General features: G+C 44.0%; 1 protein-coding gene across 1 annotated transcript; it reads right to left on the bottom strand.

Annotated features, from left to right (window-relative positions):
- Positions 1 to 4725: 4725 nt before the first annotated feature.
- On the bottom strand, positions 4726 to 18470 carry LOC126154901 (ichor). Its single transcript, XM_049916194.1, has 4 exons — positions 17724 to 18470; positions 17532 to 17654; positions 17223 to 17420; positions 4726 to 5391 (listed from the first exon to the last, which is right to left on the bottom strand). Exons 1-4 carry the CDS (start codon positions 18468 to 18470, stop codon positions 4726 to 4728), a joined length of 1734 nt encoding a protein of 577 aa, XP_049772151.1.
- Between the last annotated feature and the right edge of the window lie 1457 nt (positions 18471 to 19927).

The raw sequence follows: 19927 nt of genomic DNA, 5'->3' as shown, positions 1-19927 counted from the left end.
AATTAGTAAGAAAGGAAAGTCATTGAAGAATAAAACCAAGCAAATCATTCATATGGTCAATATATGTAATATTTAATGCAACAGACTTCAGACAAATAATTTACAAACTGCTGCTTAAATAATGTATATTTTCAACTGAAATCAGTTTATACAAAAAGAAAGTAAAACAATATACAACAATAATTTCAACAAATGTACGAGTACATAACAATATGATGGTTAATGGTGTTGCAAATGAATACTGATTAGTTGTGTAATATGTTGGATTACCTCAAATCAGTCTTTGTCAAATCTTGACATTTTAGATACTTGATTATAATTGACTCTATTGAAGATAATAGTACCACTGTAGCTTTTGGTTGTATTTCTGATTTATAATAGTGTAACTAAAACAATTATTGCATCTAAAAAAATTACAGTAAGGGCTGACCATAATTTCACAAATATACAAATTATGCTACTATAGGAATTCTGTTTCCAAGCAGTGAGTGGTGTGTTTAAGGGAAAACAAGTATACCTTTCAATTTTATGAAAAAGAGATGAAATTTTGCCCTTAAATGATATGCTTTTTAAATGCAGATGAAAATAGTTACCAACTGCAAGTGACCATTAATTTAATACAGCTATTGACCATTGAAGTATATCTTGTAGCATACAGTTGTGTAATATGTATATGTATATATTAGAGCTTCCTGAATTTAAGCACTCACACTCTGAATGAGAGTCACCAGAGTTGTATATTCTGAAATAAATAACACATTAAAAACAGTTAAATAAACAACTAATAAGACAATCAGTAGGCTTCTTTGATACTACAGTTATAAATAAAAATATGACCTTTGCAGTTTCAGTATCATTTGCATTAACTTTGTGCTGATGTGAGGAATGAAATGAAGTTGTGATTTTACATTGTTGATTCTTAAATATATTACATCCCTACCAATGATCTATCCGTTTTAATGTTTAAGTAATAAAGCAGTCATTTTATACTGAAATGACTGCTAATTAATCTTAAATCTGAACTCCCATTAACCAGATCCCTCATGATGCTAATATTATAATTTACCATTCGTCAGCCTGTTCACAGATAAAATATACCTTCCAAGCTATACAGACAGTGTTCAGTTATAATGCACAACCATCATTGTACTAAATATATAGTGACAGAAGTACAGAGCAAGAGAAATTAGTAAACATATTTTACACAATAAATACATAATTAATAACTTTGTTAGGTCTAATGAAGGACGGAAAGATAGAGAAGGAAGTGGCAATACTAATCACAGTCGTTATCCAACAGGATAGAAAAGGAAGAAAAATGTTTGTACGAAGGAAAATGCAGTGCTTTCAGGAAAAATCCCTAAAAATGGCAGAGACAAATGAAAATAACATTATTTCTGAAGTAATATTACTTATCATTGTAAATATTCGTTCTATAACATAGCATAATAGCTTGTTATCGTACTATTTAATGATTTTTGGTTCTAATAGAGAATATTTTATAATATCGTTTCCTTACTCAACTTACACCTGCCAGGAGACTTTGCGAGGTAGTGCACTATCTTAAAGGAAAACTAGTGTTTGCATTTGACAAATGTTTAGAACCTTGCACTGCTTTTACCTCAAAGTAAAATACAAATATAATTGCACAACAGAAAAAGAAACTCGACTAAGGCTTGGAACGTTCTTTAAAAACATTTGTAAAGTCAAAAATCAGATCTTACGGTGCATCATATATTTTTATTTGTCTTCATTTAGTTTATAAAACTTACACTTCTTGCGAAATATTCACACTAAAATATGAGGACGGATGCTTCTGCACACCTTTCTTAGTTATATTTAAACGACTCAAATACTTCCGTATGAATCGAAGAATATACAAACTTATAGGCAGTTTAAGTACTTCGTCAACAGCATTATGTCCAAATTCGTTAACAGTTCAGGAAAAAAGCAAAACTATCAGGTATAAAACTACTTTTGAAAGACTGGCAACAACTATTTCTATTTGTTAAAGAGAGGGCGCCTTGTTTCTGTTTGTAAAAATAGATTTTTTTAAACATTTGTCTAAATCAAATGAAAATCGTGAATTAATCACATCTTTTTGTCACTGTACTGCATAAAATTACTGGTGCTTCTTTGTTTGCAAAATAATGATGATTAATTTCTTCAGTTACCTAATATTAGCTGTAGTGCAGAGTCTTACAAAATTCTAGTAACCCTTCATAGAGCACATTCTGTTCAGTTATTGTGAATAGGAACTAACATTTCAATATGGCTGGTGTTGTGTTGAATATATAAAATATTTACACCAGTTGAGAATCGTAGACACATTAAAAGTAGTATATGAAATGCTGGCTATTCGTACAAAAGCGTCCTAAAATTCCCAAAACGAAGAAATTCACATTCTAGGCTGTGCGGCGTGATCAGGTAACGTAGTAGGCAAAATCTAGGATTATTCTCGTTTTATACTAGTTCTAGTGAAGTGCAGTAATTGTTTTTTTTGAACAAACTTGTGACACACAACTATCGCTGAAATCTGAACAAAGCCGCCCGCAGCTGTGTTTTTTTTTTTTTTTCCTTCTCGAAACAGCGATTCTGTAAATATACCTGTCAATATTTCTTATATTTCAAGGTTTTTCCCCTGATAAATTCTATGAAAAATTATGTATGTGATTCAGGAAGAGAGGTGGAAAACGGCATATTGCAGGAATGTGTGCCTCAGTCTGCTTAAAATGGGTGTGTAACGCTTCGTGACATGAAATAAATGCTACATTTGCCGCTGTACCACTGTTAGTTTTTTAACGGTTATTGCACAGAGGATCTCTTGGATGTACGCTCTTGGTATCTTTCATCTCAGTTCATACTGACAGAGTGCTTTACTATTTTACTTTCCTCTTACGATAAATGGGTGCCCAACGAGCTTGCGTGCTATACGGCCATTCGCCAATGGCTCTAGTATTGTCGCACCAAAACTCGATTTTGCTATTTCTGCCGTACGAGAAGAATGTTAGTGGAATATCCCTCGTCCCATCGATGTAGAATAATAAGCATTCGGAAATGACCTCAAATTCTTTCAGTGTTGGGCGTAATCAGTTGCCTTCTGGATAACATGTAAATCTTTGATTATATTACCGAGAGGATGAGGAAAGAAGGTTTGAGCACGTCTTCTTGTTAACTAACGAAATGATTAGATATGGAGAACCTGGCCTGACAGGACAATGACAAGGGTGTAAAACGGCTGTGGCTTTCCATGAGGAATCATCTTGTCATTCACTGAAATGATGTGGGGAATAACAGGGAAAATATGCAGCAGGGTTACAGGGTTATCAGCAAGAGACTTCGACCGCGCTACTTTCGGTCATGATGGAAACTAAGGGAACAAAATCATTAATACAACAACTGACGTCCTGCGTACATAAGGTGAAAAACTATTATTCTGCCCCTATGACCCTCTGTTGTTTCCGGAACTAAATACGGCTATTACAAAAGCAATGATTTTTTTCAGCGGCTGTGAGAATTAATTATACCTCTGGTGTAGCGTTATGCGTTTAACGTGGAAGCACAACAAAAAAGCACCAACTATTAACAGTACAGTTAATTTCAAAGTCACTTAGACTTCATACCGTGAAATAACAACTTAGAATCAATAAGAAGAGTAGAATAGAACTGACATCATAACATAATTAATTTAAAATTATTGATTTCCTAGATTCTTCTACAATAAATAAGGTAACAATTTTGAAATTCTCTGTTTCATTGCTAGCAGTAAATCATGTATTACTGGAACTAAGTTATCTGCAAAAAATTAAATTCTGCAGTGAACCCTCTCTGTTGCACCAAAATGCGTAACCAATCGAATACTTGAACATAGTCTAGTGAGAGACAGGGAAGTTAACAACTCCACCGCACACAAGTAAAAAAAACGTACCTTCAAACATACACGCAGTCATACATACGTACACACACAAAGAGTAAAAAAATAAAATTAGGCAGCAACGCACTCTTTGGCTAACCTGAGATAATGTTCGTAAGAAATATGTCTTTAACAATTTGAGTAATCTGCACAGGAAAATGAGTTTAACGACTCTCAAAAGCAGTTTGAAACTGTTACGCTACTTTTAATTTGCAGCTATAAATACATTATAATTACACTTTTCACTTTTTATCTACACTTCATTATCACCTACTGCGCTCAACTTGCACAGGTAGTTCATCTCAGAATTGCACATTTAGTTGTGAAATTGTCACAAAATAGAAACTTATTTCCTTGCATTTACAGCCATTTACACATTTAAATCTACAGTATACCTATTTTACTTCTGTTTCGTTTTACGTAGTGTACTGCTCTCCGCACGTACGAGATCGATCGGCTGCTCTTACACTTACACGGTAGAAAGTTATGCGTCACAACGATGCACGCGGATTTGTTTGCGATGCAGTCGATTGGGATGGAGACGAACCCCACAGTTCAGCACTGGCTGGCAAATCACGCCACTGTTTGTTCGTTTCTAATGAATTGTCACCTAGTGGTAGGATTGTCTCGATGGGGAAGATAAACGCATAACGTTCTACGGAGTGTCAGGGAATCACAGCGTTTGGCTGACACTGGCTTTAGAGCCGGCGGCCGAGCGTTAGCTTCGCGAGCGCGGAGGTTCGCTCGTCTGCCGCGCGGCGCGCCACCAGCGCCGCCAGCAGCCTGTCCGCGCCGGCCACGCCCCCGAGCTGTCAATCGCGGCCGACACGCTTGTGGATCTGCTGGTGCTTGATGAGGTGCGCTTTCTGACGGAACGCCTTGCCGCAGACTTCGCACCTGAAGGGCTTCTCGCCCGTGTGCGTCCGCAGGTGCACCTTGATGTTGGACTTGTTGAGGAAGCCGCGGTTGCAGATGCTGCAGCGGTGCACGGGCTTCTCCTTGCCGAGCACGGCGGCGGCCGCGGGGTCGCCCGAGTAGACGACGCCGGCGGCGGCGGCGCCGGGCGCGCCCACGCCGCACTGCTGCTTGCTGCGCGACCGGTTGCGGCTCTTGCTCTTGGAGGGCGCCGGCGTCGTCGTGGTGGCGGTGGTGGTGTGCGGGAAGACGGCGCCCGCCAAGCTGTCGAGGCTGCCGCCGTTGACCAGCAGGTCGGGCGACGGCGCCGTCTTGAGCGGCCGCGGGGGCAGGTGGGACGCGAAGCCGATGCGCGCCGCCGCAGCCGCCGCCGCAGCCGCCGCCGACGCCGAGCCCGGGCCAGGCGCGGGCCGCGCCACCCCCATGCCGCCGCCCCCGCCGTACCTGCTGCCGTTGATGAGCAGTGCCGTGTCCGTGGTGGATACCACGCCCGGCGGGCTGCCCGTGGTAGTGTGCGCCAGGTACTGGGTGCTGGACGACGGCGCTTCCAGGTACGTCTCCGCCTGCAGACACGTGCACACTAAGATTAGAGTTTCCGTACTACGTAACGAGCTGTCAACGACGAGATAATTAGAGACCGAGCACACAGTCCTACTGGGACTGGAGTACGTATGGAAGGAAATCGACTTTGTCCTGTAGTACCCATGGGAAACATAACAAAGAGAAAGTTAGGAGACGAGAGATACCGGGTGATCAAAAACTCAGTATAAATTTGAAAATTGAATAAATCACGAAATAATGTAGATAGAGAGGTACAAATTGACACACATGCTTGGAATGACATGGGGTTTTATTAGAACCAAAAAAATACAAAACTTCAAAAAATGTCCGACAGATGGCACTTCATCTGATCAGAATAGCAATAATTAGCATAACAAAGTAATACAAAGCAAAAATGATGTTCTTTACAGGAAATGCTCAATATGTCCACCATCATTCCTCAACAATAGCTGTAGCCGAGGAATAATGTTGTGAACAGCACTGTAAAGCATGTCCGGAGTTATGGTGAGGCACTGGCGTCCGATGTTGTCTTTCAGCATCCCTAGAGATGTCGGTCGATCACGATACACTTGCGACTTCAGGTAACCTCAAAGCCATGACGAAAGTGGCGGCTGAGCACACGATCATCACCAAACGACGCGTGCAAGAGATCTTTCACGCGTCTAGGAATATGGGGTGTTTTTTTTTTTTTTTAGTTGTAATAAAACCCCATGTCATTCCAAGAATGTGTGTCAATGTTTACCTCTCTATCTACATTATTCCGTGGTTTATTAAGTTTTCAAATTTATACTGACTTTTTGATCACCCGGTATATAAAATGTTACAGTAACCTAAATACTGTGGAGAAAAATACTGACCAGAGGCGCCAGGGTAGCGACGGACGCGCTTCGCGATAGCACTTACGAGGGGCGTTCCGTAAGTAATACAACACTATTTTTTCTTGACCAATTTTGGTTGGAATAAAGCGAAATTTGTCATGGGATGTCGTAGAGTATTCCCGCATCTGCCCCTACAGTTTCATGGAGTTCGATGGTGGTGGACTCAAAATGGTGTCTGTAACGTAACTGCTTTCCAAGCAGAGAGCTGCCATTGAGTTTCTTTTGGCGGAAAATCAGAGCATTGCAAATATGCATAGGCTCTTGCAGTATATCTACGGAGATCGGACAATGAACAATAGCACGGTCAACGGCGGGCGAGGCACCTGCCATCATCACAACAAGGTCGCGCAAACCTGTTCCGGCTGGCCAGACACCGCTGTGGCTGTTGCAATGCTGGAACGTCCGGACACTCTCATTCGAGGTGATCGACTGATCACAATCGGACACCTCGCTGCTCAACTGGGCGTCGCTGTTGGTAGTGCAGACACACCCGTCGACCAGTTGGGGTACTCAAAGGTTTGTGCCTGCTTTGTTACTCGGTGCCTGGCGGAAGACAATAAAGAACGACGAAGGGCCATCTGTGTGGAATTAGTTGCGCGTTACGAGGTTGATAGTGGCAAGATAATGGGGACGTTACTGATGCAGCAAGACGTTGTCTTCGACGACGACCGGCAGAGTGGTGCCATGCGGGCATACAAGCCTTCCCAGTAAGGTGACGTACAGCCGTCGCATGAAACGGAGGTTAAGTCGAAAAATATGGTTATGTAGCCAAAAGAGCGGTGAATAATATGGTGTATTGGAATCCTGAATAAAAATAACCTGCTTACAGATAAATAGTGTGTTGCACTGCTTACTGATAGACCCTCGAATAAATGTCAGAGGTTCCTAAATTCTGTGGGGAAAAATACTAACCAGAGGCGCCAGGGTAGCGACGGTGGTATATGGCGATAGCACTGTAGCTGTTAAAATAACAATGATATAATTGCAGACAAGGAGCGAGGGTAAGAAAACGATAATGGGAGCGAGTCTTTGGATGGGGTTCCTGTGCATCATGAAGAGGCTGAATCAGGTCTAAGACATGATTTAGCGACAGACACCTCCCTCTCTCCACTTAGTCTCCGAAGAATACTGCAAAATTAGAGCAAATGTGATGGAGAAGGCCCTTCGACAACAAGGTATGTTACAAACTGGCGGGGGCGAAGGGGAAGACTGAATAAAACTCGGAAACAGGACGCTCCGAGAAGTGTATTGCAGTCAGATTAAGACGTTCACAGCCCAGGCTACCGTTTTCGGCAGCCAGACAGGGCTAAGCAGTTATTGCAGTAGTTGCAGCACAGTTGATTGAATCTTAGTAATTTAGCTAGGGACTTAAGCGTTCCCTGTCGAAGGTACTGACAGTTTCATTTCAAGTAGACGGAACGGTGCTAGTCAGTTACAGTTTCTGTGTAAAGACTTGATCTTTTCTTCTTTTAGAGCAAGCATATCAAGAGTTGATACTGTTTTTTGAATAAAGTCAGAAGTTGTAAAACATTCAAAATGTTCATTATTTCACTATTTATGCCAAGTCATACCTCTTGTAATAAAGGGATTTCTTTACTACATAGTGAGGTCTAGATCTCTCTCACTTAGGCCATACGACTATATCCTTTCTTCCCGAAACCCGTCACCCAGTACCAAGCAACACTAACGTTTGGAACGTGACAGTGCTCGTCGAAGAAACGACCTCCGTATTTTCTCTAAGCGATTAAGAAAAACGGCGGTAAACTTCAACCTACGTGGTGTAATGAAACGGAACACATATCTAATGAGACTACATGTTTAATGTTAGGGACTGTGATTAGGCTCAAAAAGGGTGTGACTAATAGTGCTGGTGTACTATTCACAGAAGACGCGATGTGTGAAGGAGAAATCAAAGCGAGGATCCAAGCCGCAAATGGATCGTACTTCAGCCTGAGTCAGCTTTTTAAATCGCACAGTCTCTCAAGGAATTTCAGGCTCTTGGTGTATAAAACATATCCAATTCGTAGGACTATGTTGTTGTTGTTGTTGTGGTCTTCAATCCTGAAACTGGTTTGATGCAGCTCTCCATGCTACTCTATCCTGCGCAAGTTTCTTCATCTCCCAGTACTTATTGCAACCTACATCCTTCTGAACCTGCTTAGTGTATTCATCTCTTGGTCTCCCTCTATGATTGTTATCCTCCACGCTGCCCTCCAATGCTAAATTTGTGATCCCTCGATGCCTCAAAACATGTCCTACCAACTGGTCCCTTCTTCTTGTCAAGTTGTGCCACAAACTCCTCCCCAATTCTATTCAGTACCTCCTCATTAGTTATGTGATCTACCCATCAAATCTTCAGCATTCTTCTGTAGCACCACATTTCGAAAGCTTCTATTCTCTTCTTGTCCAAACTATTTATCATCCATGTTTCACTTCCATACAAATATTTTCAGAAACGACTTCCTGACACTGTACTCGATGTTAACAAATTTCTCTTCTTCAGAAATGCTTTCCTTGCCACTGCCAGTCTACATTTTATATCCTCTCTACTTCAACCATCATCAGTTATTTTGCTCCCAAAATAGCAAAACTCCTTCACTACTTTAAGTGTCTCATTTCCTAATTGAATTCCCTCCGCATCACCCGACTTAATTCGACTACATTCCATTATCCTTGTTTTGCTTTTGTTGATGTTCATCTTATATCCTCCTTTCAAACACTGTCCATTCCGTTCAACTGCTCTTCCAAGTCCTTTGCTGTCTCTGACAGAATTACAATGTCATCGGCGAACCTCAAAGTTTTTATTTCTTCTCCATGGATTTTAATACCTACTCCAAATTTTTCTTTTGTTTCCTTTACTGCTTGCTCAATATACAGATTGAATAACATCAGGTAGAGGCTACAACCCTGTCTCTCTCCCTTCCCAACCACTGCTTCCCTATCATGTCCCTCGACTCTTATAACTGCCATCTGGTTTCTGTACAAATTGTAAATAGCCTTTCGCTCCCTGTATTTTACCCCTGTCACCTTTAGAATTTGAAAGAGAGTATTCCAGTCCACATTGTCAAAAGCGTTCTCTAAGTCTACAAATGCTAGAAACGTAGGTCTGCCTTTCCTTAATCTTTGTTCTAAGATAAGTCGTAAGGTCAGAATTGCCTCACGTGTTCCAACATTTCTACGGAATCCAAACAGATCTTCCCCGAGGTCGGCTTCTACAAGCTTTTCCATTCGTCTGTAAAGATTCCCGTTAGTATTTTGCAGCTGTGACTTATTAAACTGATAGTTCGGTAATTTTCACATCTGTCAACACCTGCTTTCTTTGGGATTGGAATTATTATATTCTTCTTGAAGTCTGAGGGTATTTCGCCTGTCTCATACATCTTGCTCACCAGATGGTAGAGTTTTGTCAGGACTGGCTCTCCCAAGGCCGTCAGTAGTTCTAACGGAATGTTGTCTACTCCCGGGGCCTTGTTTCGACTGAGGTCTTTCAGTGCTCTGTCAAACTCGTCACGCAGTATCATATCTCCCATCTCATCTCCATCTACATCCTCTTCCATTTCCATAATATTGTCCTCAAGTACATCGCCCTTGTATAGAACCTCTATATACTCCTTCCACCTCTCTGCTTTCCCTTCTTTGCTTAGAACTGGGTTTCCATCTGAGCTCTTGATATTCATACAAGTGGCTCTCTTTTCTCCTAAGGTCTCTCTAATTTTCCTGTAGGCAGTATCTATCTTGCCCCTAGTGAGATAAGCCTCTACAGCCTTACGTTTGTCCTCTAGCCATCCCTGCTTAGCCATTTTGCACTTCCTGTCGATCTCATTTTTGAGACGTTTGTATTCCTTTTACCTGTTTCATTTACTGCATTTTTATACTTTCTCCTTTCATCAATTAAATTCAATATTTCTTCTATTACCCAAGGATTTCTGCTAGTCCCCGTCTTTTTACCTACTTGATCCTCTGATGCCTTCACTACTTCATCCCTCAGAGCTACCCATTCTTCTTCTACTGTATTTCTTTCCACCATTCCTGTCAATTGTTCCCTTATGCTCTCTCTGAAACTCTGTACAACCTCTAGTTCTTACAGTTTATCCAGGTCCCATGTCCTTAAATTCCCACCTTTTTGCAGTTTCTTCAGTTTTAATCTACAGTTCATAACCAATAGATTGTGGTCAGAGTCCACATCTGCCCCTGGAAATGTCTTACAATTTAAAACCTGGTTCCTAAATCTCTGTCTTACCATTATATAATCCATCTGATACCTACTAATATCTCCAGGATTCTTCCATGTATACAACCTCCTTTCATGATTCTTGAACCAAGTGTTAGCTATGATTAAGTTATGCTCTGTGCAAAATTCTACCAGGCGGCTTCCTCTTTCATTTCTTAGCCCCAATCCATATTCACCTACTATGTTTCCTTCTGTCTCTTTTCGTACTCTCGAATTCCAGTCACCCATGACTGTTAAATTTTCGTCTACCTACACTACCTGAATAATTTCTTTTATCTCATCATACATTTCATCTATTTCTTCTTCCTCTGCAGAGCTAGTTGGCATATAAACTTTTACTACTGTAGTAGGCATGGGCTTCGTGTCTATCTTAGCCACAATAATGCGTTCACTGTGCTGTTTGTAGTAGCTTACCCGCACTCCTATTTTTTTATTCATTATTAAACCTACTCCTGCATTACCCCTATTTGATTTTGTATTTATAACCCTGTATTCACCTGACCAAAGGCTTGTTCCTCCTGCCACCGAACTTCACTAATTCCCACTATATCTAACTTTAACCTATCCATTTCCCTTTTTAAGTTTTCTAACCTACCTGCCCGATTAAGGGATCTGACATTCCACGTTCCGATCCGTAGAACACCAGTTTTCTTTCTCCTGATAACGACGTCCTCTTGAGTAGTCCCCGTCCGGAGATCCGAATGGGGGACTATTTTACCTCCGGAATATTTTACCCATGAGGACGCCATCATCATTTAATCATACAGTAAAGCTACATGCCCTCGGGAAAAATTACGGCTGTAGTTTCCCCTTGCTTTCCGCCGTCCGCAGTACCAGCACAGCAAGGCCGTTTTGGTTAATGTTGCAAGGCCTGATCAGTCAATCGTCCAGACTGTTGCCCCTGCAACTACTGAAAAGGCTGCTGCCCCTCTTCAGGAACCCCATGTTTGTCTGGCCTCTTAACAGATACCCCTCCGTTGTGGTTGTACCTACGGTACGGCCATCTGTATCGCTGAGGCACGCAAGCCTTCCCACCAACGGCAAGGTCCACGGTTCATGGGGGGCGTAGGACTATATTGTTGCGAAATTTAGTGTCCAGGAAAAATGTTTAGATAATCTTCTCGTTTTCGCACTGCAGGTATTAAGGCACAACATGAGATCACTGGGGAATGAAGGATCCGGCACTATTGTAAGCTGGATGAGAGCTACAATAGACCAAATATGATAGACCCAAACGGCTTGTAGAGGCACAGGGTGCCGCTAGGACGAATAAACACTGATGGCCTTTTGAAGTCCACAGACTCAACTCCCTGCGGAAGAAGACCACTAGAGAGACCAAAGAAAAGGTGAAGAGATGGAATCCGTGAAAACTTGCCACAGTTCGGCATAGAGACTAATTGGCGACAGGAAGCAGGAAGTACTGTCCACTGGAAGGGGAGCCTTGTATCTGTGCGTGGCCCCCTGGGCTGATGTCTGGAACGGTGTGAGGCACGACTGCTCGCTGCGCCACTGATATTTAATTTGTGTACTGAAAAGGAAATGAGGGAAGTGAAGCACCGTGTTGAAGTGGGTGTTGTTGGTTACAGACAGAACATGAGTATGATGCGGTTCCTGATGACACAGAAGAGTTCGCCGAAAGTTAGCAGTAGCAGAAACAGATGCTTCAATCAGATGGAAAGTGTGAGCAACAGGAGGATATGCTGGGTAGCGACGAGTAAATGCTAAACTTTGACAAGACATTCTTCAAAAACTGGACGAATTTTGCGATCGCGGAAGCAGAAGAGAGAAAGAAGGAAGATGCAACAAATACATATTAACATGTTTTAAAAGGAATAACGTATTTATATACAAAGAAATTGCTACTAACAACCAAAAATGTAATCCTTGTGTTTCAATCGCAGCTCGAATCGGTTCGAGTGTGGAATGAAGCGTGTGAACAAAAAGAAAGTTAGTAAAGTGCAATGAAACGAATAGAATAAGTGGCAGGGCAAATATTACGTCATGATTCGTTACTATAAAATGTAGTTGAATGGATGGTAGAAAGAAAGAATCTCTGAAACAAGCAGATTGTTGTTGATGTTGGATGTGGCAGCTATTCTGGAATGAAGAGGGTCGTTGGCGACTACATGGATCGAGAATTGCATGAAGCCTCTATTAGAGTTGATGACCAAAAGTACAATAGTCGAGTAAATGTTATTTAAATCGGTGTCGGCAGCTTTCCTAACTGTCTTCTGTGGTTGTATCGAGCTCACATTTCGGTTCCAACTCGCTGTCGAAACTGCAACAATGCTTTTGATTTTTATTTTCCTCATTTCTGTTTTCCTTATTTTGAGAACAACATGCGAACTGTAACAAAAATTTGCTTTCAGTAATAATCTTTTTTGTAATACGTGAAGAGATGATCTTAATTCGCTTTAGTTGCCCGCTATTCACTTCTCACGTTAGAGAAACACAACTACGTTTTTTTAAGGTTGTTTGTCCCTGTTTATTAAATTTTGCTGTTCCCGTTTATATTGTGATATTTCATCAATATCTTCATCTTCTTGAGTTTGAAGTTGAATAGCCATATTTTTCACCTAGTATGTAACTCCCAAGTGTCCTGTTATCATCAGAAGAATTCATGTATTTAACATAATCGAGATCAGCACTCTGTAAACCTAAAGAAGACTGAGTATAACACTATGAGAATGACGTTAATAGGCTGCATACTCGATGATTAGGGATTATCACTTCCGTCAAGGAAGTTGCCTGGAAATATTTGAGATCATTTTTTATCATTGAACAAGCTAGCAAATTGATCTCTCTTAGAAAGACGTGATATGTACATAATATATATACGTTTCAAAATCACACAAAAGTTATTTAAAATGGCTTCCAGGAGCAGCAGTTACTTTCATGGGCTGCCAACTCCGGAAACTATTTATTTAAAAAATTCGAAGACGTATTGTGGAACACAGCTGTATCAGTCTAACTAATGAAAGTCATCTAGTCTTCAGACTGAGACCAAAGCAAGTGCACTAGTTTATTGTTTAGGCTGTAAAAATTGAAGCACTTGGTTCAAATGGCTCTCAGCACTAAGGAACTTGACATCTGTGATCATCAGTCCCCTAGAACTTAGAACTAATTAAACCTAACTAACCTAAGGACATCACAAACATCCATGCCCGAGGCAGGATTCGAACCTGCGACCGCAGCAGTCGCGCGGTTCCGGACTGAGCGCCTAGAACCGCTAGACCACCGCGGCCGGCTTGAAAGTAGACCTCTGATTTACTGGGAAAGATGAATTATTTTTTCTGTTTACTTCTAACACAAGTGTCATTATGAACAAATCTAAATGTAAACGATTTAACAAACAAAGCAGTCAGCAAGGTTCATGTTATTGTTTAAAAACAACATATTGCCTTTTAATTCAGGAAAAAAAAAACGTTCGGACGATTTGTAACACAATTTTCTTGTAGGGTCAAAATGCTATTGCAACAAGATGATCAAACGACCAGTGGAGTTATACTTTTAGGGCCCAATATAATGAAGAATCGTCAAACATTGTGGAAGCTTGACAGCAAGAACCAGTATCCCTCGTCTACGCCAAGCCACGCAATTTCGGAATGTGAGTGAATTCGAATGAGGCAGAATGATCCATTTCCTACCATCCTAGGGTTTTCTTATATTACAGCCATGCTTGTGTACGACCAATAGATTGTAGCAGTGCATACACAGTGACGCGCATTTATTTAGCTACACCACGTGAGCAAATTTACGGTATGATCGTCATATCGTCCACGTGGCAGGTCAAACGCTGTAGCTTTGCACATAGTGTTCGTTCGACACTGGAGCACTCAACGAGTGTGGATTTTTTTTGCGTCGATGTCCGAGTCCGTGTGTTGCAGGACAGACTGACAGTACGCAAATCGCTGAAATCGCTTTTAGAGTCTTGAAACCACAAACGCGTCGGACTACATTTAGCATCTCTGACTGCAGCATTTAGAATGTTCAGAAGTACAGATTTACAAAATTTTGTTCAATTGTCAATTGTCGTGTGCCTACTCTTTGCACGATTTAGCCTTCTTGGTATTACAATTTATAAAATAGTTAGTGAATTTTATTATTTGAAACGCTTCCATATTAGCGGTAATAATAATTTCTGGCTAGTGACAGTATTCTTTTTGAGCTCTCCATTGGGTTTCCTGCTCTACATAACACCTGACACCAAACCTATAAATAGTGCAAGTCACTGATGTAGTATCAGTCAGTGTGTCACTGGGGCCGTAGTTCCCGTGTGGGTGCGACCCACTTCGGATACTACTATCTACCACCAACGGCACATTGTCCTCAAAGGCCTCTACCCGTATAACGGCTCCGAATCACAGGTGGAGTGCTGCTAACCGCACAGGCAGGAAATTGAGCAATCTTCCATCTGCTCGAGAAGAGACTGCACCGACAACAGCTAAACGAAGAGTGGTGATGCACGAGGTTCGCAGACAGCTCCCAAAGCAAACCGTCCCCTACTTAACGTCTTTCTTGAAGACATCTTATGCCTTGAGTTTGTCCCAGAAATCTTCAGCACATTCGAAGCTGCCATAATCAAAAACAGCCATCACAAATACGCTAAATAAATGACAGAAACCCGTCCCGTGTGGCAGTTAGTTGTGCTTAGCCGCTCACAATGAAAACGTTACAACAATAACCAGTTCCGTTTCTAGCAATACAGAAAAGTAACTCCAAAGGAGTACATATTAGTGCTTTTGGGATGTAACAAATTTCACTACTTGCTGGGGAGATGTATGATATTGGTTGGACAACGCCAGTACAGCGCTGGATTAAATATAGCTAAAAGGGTAAATAAAACTAAGAGCTTCGAAAAAACATAGGATGAAAAATTTGCAGCCATACGCCCACTAAATGAGCACAGACGTCACACTTCGTACTAAAAGAAAAAGAATGGAAATCGGAAACTACAACCAATTTTCACGTCGACAACATAGGATAGCGCACCCCCTGGAGTACTGAGCTTACAGTTTGGCTTAGCACTCTGTGATATATGACATTATTTTGGAGTTTTGGGAGAAGTTTGCAAGGCAGAAACATAGACACAACTGAATGAATGTATAAACGCAGATTTGTCCTATTCGACAGACAGACAGACAGACACAGACACTATCTCAGTATACCCTTTATGGATGGAGAGCTGCAACGGTGATAGAAACTGGTGATTTATGTGGGTACAATACGCAACCAGATGCTTTTTTGAATTTTGCTACGATTTTCTGTACCATTAACCACCATTAAAGCCACTGCACTCATGATCATATGAACGTTCTACAGGAACGCTGTCTGAACCATGTGCAGTTAGACGGTGTAATCGTGGTACTGGTGGAAGTAACGGAAATTTCGTTACCAGTAACGTAAACTTCTGGAGAAACGAACAGGGTTGAGTTCCATAAGGTTTCGATTATTCCTTAGAAGAACCGTTAAAATATACGTTTCATACATGAAGCTGTCCGCCAAAGTTGGGCTGAAATCCACAGTGCTTTATTAGGCATGGTCTTACTCTGACGCTTGGGCTGACATAACCAACCTGTTTAGAGATCCCAACAGTCTCATAATGTGGACTCCGAACAGCGAAGCGTCTAGCCATTTTTCACTTTATAATGTCACTGCAAGAAGTGGCAGCAGAGATAAGACAAAATCCTTGAAGCGACTGAGGGCTCAGCCGCGCAAGCTGACGCTTACCCATTCGGCTACGAATATTTTACAAGGACCATTGGCAGACTTACAGTGCAGTATAATCTGAAGAAACAAACCGCTTTTGAAATACGTAGTTTCGAAGGAATCGCAACAAAATACGATCACTTTGGAGAAACTGGAGGAAACTATCAAATGACAGTTGATGACGAAATGGACAACTTCGACCAGGAAGGAGATAGAAAAGACTGTACGATGACAGTGTCTACAGTCGTAGTCCTGTTGAAGATAATACGTTCACACTTTCCTCCGGTCTACCAGTACCTGCAAACCTACATGTTTACGTGGCGTTCGAACCGAGGCATTTCTGACATGCAGACTGTTCCAAAAACAGCCCGACAGGTTGCTTATACATAAATAAGTACAAACGTCTAACAAACATGGGCTCTAAAATGCATCTTTAAGAGGTGTAATATGAAACAAATGTCTTCTACTGCAAGGTGTTTGGTTTCCATAATTTCGGAGGAGGATGTTTTGACAAAAATAATAAAAAAATATCTAGTGAACATGGGGACTGAAATGCATGCTTTAAGAGTTATGAGCACTTGTTCATCTTCGCTAGTGTGAAATACATCTCTTCAACTGAGCAAGCTCTTATAGGTCTTAAGGCATGCGTTTTAAAGCCCATGTTTACTTGAAATTTTTTGCTTATTTTGGTTCATACTACCACCTCCCAAGAAATGAAATGCAAGGAGCTTGCAGTAGAAGGGATGCGTTTCCTAGTATCGAAGATAAACAAGTGCTCATACGCCTTAAGGTGTGTTCTTGTTTACTAAACATTTTTTCTTGTTTTGCTGTAAGGAACCTGTCCCTGATGTTTGGCGGTGATTTTTGGGACACCCTGTATACAAATCTTGTTAAGTGCTATCATCACCTTGCTATCGAATTCGTAATCTTTGGATTAGTAGTCTGATATTAAACTGAGACAGCAAAAGAGATAAACGTAAAGAAAACATGTGTTTAAGTTTCATATGTTCATTACCTTGACGCTGCCGTTGGGTGGTCCATTCTGCAACCGATTCTGTAGGAGCGGCATATGGTAACCGACAGAGGCGGCCGCAGCTGACGTGTCCCTCTTGAGCATGTGCTGCAGCATGGCCGCTGACGACTGGTACTGGCAGCTCAGCAGGCTCTGCAACGCCGAGCTGCCTTCGAACTGCGACTGTTGCTGCTGCTGTTGCTGCTGGTGATGTTGTTGCTGCTGCTGCTGCTGTTGCTGGTGTTGTTGCTGCTGCTGTTGTTGCTGTTGCTGCTGCTGTTGCTGCTGGTGTTGCTGCGCAGCAGCAGCGGCCACGAACTCCTGCAGCGACTCGGCCGAGATGACGGGCTTGGCTTCTCCGGAGCAGGCGGTGTCGATCCACGCGTCGAACTCCATCCAGCTCTCCCGCGAGCCGGCAGTGTCGTCGGGGGTGGCCTGGCCGTGCGCCTGCCCGCTGCCCGCGCTCGCCGCAGCCGCCGCCGCAACTGCGGCCAGCCCTTCCGCCACGGTACTGGGCACCGTCGTGTCTGCGATGGCAGAGCCGATCAGCGCCGCGATGTCCTCGATATCCGGGCCACCCATCAGGCTCGAGTAGTCGATGAACTCCTCCTTGATGTTGACCACACCCCCGACGGACGCCGTCGAGGATGAGACGACCGGTTGGTCGGCCGTCGTACTCACGGCGTAGTACAGCGTCGCCCCCGTCACTCCGGAACTGCTCGTAGGCCGTCCACCGGGCTGCACCTGCTGCTGCGACGGCGGTTGTTGCTGGTGCGGGTGCTGCTGGTGTTGTTGCTGCTGCTTGAAACTAGTCGCCGTGTTGTGGTTGGTGGCGTGCGCGTTGTTGTTGTTCGCCTCGGGGAGCTGTGGGCTCTGGGGAGAGGAGGGCCCGGCAGCTATCGCGTGGAAGTGGTGTCCCGAGATGCCGTTGATGCTGAGGTGTCCCGTGTAGCCGGTGAAGGGCGGCAGGGGCTTGAGCTCCGCGAAGCTGCCGGGGGACGTGGCGCCCCCCGGCTGGCCCCCGGCAGACGAGGGCGGCGACGCCTGCAGCAGGCTGTCGAGGGCGTCCATGGTCGCCTTGGCGGACGAGTCGTCGTGATCGGAGCCCGCCCCCGCCGCCGCCGCGTCCAGCTTGTTGTCGAGCAGGAAGTGGTCGACGACGGGCGCGGCCCCACCAGCCCAGCCGCACGCGGACAGCAGCAGCGTGTCGCCACCGCCCAGGATCTCGGCGTCTCCGCCGGAGAACTTCATGCTCGCGCTACCGGCAGGCAGCGTCGGCGGGGGCGTCGGCGTCGGCGTGGCGGCGCTGCGCTTGCTGCTGCCGACCACCACCTGTGGCGGAGACTGCTGCCGCTGCCGCTGCGGCTGGTGCTGGTGGAGCGCGGCCCTCTGTGGGCACAGCCACGGGGGATCCAGGGGGGACGGTGGGGCTGCCGGCGCGCCGAGCTCCGCGGGCGTCGCCACGCTACTTCCTCACGCGGCGCGCTCAGCGCTGTCTCCGCCCTACCGCACTGCACTGCGCTCCCGGCCGGAACACGACTCGAACGGTCTGCCGCGTTGCCCGAGTCCGGCTCCGAACTCACTGCCTCCTTCGCTATGGCGGCAGGGAGAGTCTCGAAAACTGTAGAGTTCGCGAGAAGTAAGTTCGTCAAGACCCAGGTCCGCGTCCTGTCCACATTATGAGAGGTGAGAGGCTGCCGGCGGAGGAGGAACTGGTGGGCGACGGCCGGTCGCTGCGGAGTAGCGCTCGGTGGACGGCTGCGGGGCTCGTGAAGACGACGTCTGGCCGCGGGGGGCCTCTCGCATCGCAGTGGCTGCTGCCGCTCCTGCTGCTCTGGCTGCTGCACCTGTCGGCAAGAGGGTAGGCGTGTGTCGCATTAGTGGCGCGCCGGCGGGGCCGCACTGGCAGAGCGACAGTTTCACAAGAAGGGAGGAAGAGAGGAAAGAAAAAAAGACCGCAGCTTCTTCACATCAGAATTCCAGTCATTCTGCCCATCACACTACTCGTCGGATCTGCATCAACCTTCTCGGTGGCGACACAGCTACACTGCACTCTCTAAGGAGTCATCAATGTTACTCTGTTACTTTGATTTTATTTGTTAAACTTCCGTTCTTTGCGGCTCGTTTATGGGTGGGATATCCATTCTCAGACAGTCCTTTCTGCCATCCACGAAGCTAAAAGCTAGCATGCTCAATCACCACAGGTCGCAGCGAAATTAAAATTGCTCTGGCATTGTGGCTTTGTTGATGGCAGGAAAGACTGCGTAAGAATGGAGCTGTGATCCCAACACTAGTCGCAAAGAACGAAAGAGGAATACTTAAAATAAAAACGAAGTGTTTCTGTGGAAAGTGATGTCCAAGATAAAAAATAATTTCCATCCCTCGGTTGTAGCCAAGGTTTTCGATGGTTTCCCTTAGCTGTGAAGCTGTGATTCCCCTCTCAAAAGTTCCCAAATGAGACGCCCTCTGCCCCAGCAGCAGTTCGCCTGGTGTTCGGGTGAAAAGCGTCCGATTCTACAATGAGTCAAAACTCGGCCAGCTCTACGTATTGTATTACAGAAGACCCTGCATCAAAATATCTCCGCTACATTTCTCGCCCTGAAATGGAGAAAGACCCACTCCTTTTCCTTTGCATCGTCGAAAACTCTAAGGCATTACGCTGTCCAAGAGACTGATGGCAGCGTGGTTTCACCTCGTAAACAAACGCC

Source organism: Schistocerca cancellata, chromosome 2, assembly GCF_023864275.1.
Source record: "Schistocerca cancellata isolate TAMUIC-IGC-003103 chromosome 2, iqSchCanc2.1, whole genome shotgun sequence".
NCBI lineage: Eukaryota > Metazoa > Arthropoda > Insecta > Orthoptera > Acrididae > Schistocerca > Schistocerca cancellata.
The sequence above is the reverse complement of the archived record's forward strand: the minus strand, read 5'-3'. Positions and strand labels throughout refer to the sequence as shown.

Coding starts and splice junctions, on each gene's coding strand:
- LOC126154901 (XM_049916194.1), bottom strand. CDS start 18,470: ATGAAGTTCTCCGGCGGAGACGCCGAGATCCTGGGCGGTGGCGACACG. Junction 17,655..17,723: donor CGACGGTGCCCAGTACCGTG/GCGGAAGGGCTG, acceptor GCGCACGGCCAG/GCCACCCCCGACGACACTGC. Junction 17,421..17,531: donor AGTCGCTGCAGGAGTTCGTG/GCCGCTGCTGCT, acceptor CATCACCAGCAG/CAACAGCAGCAGCAACAGTC.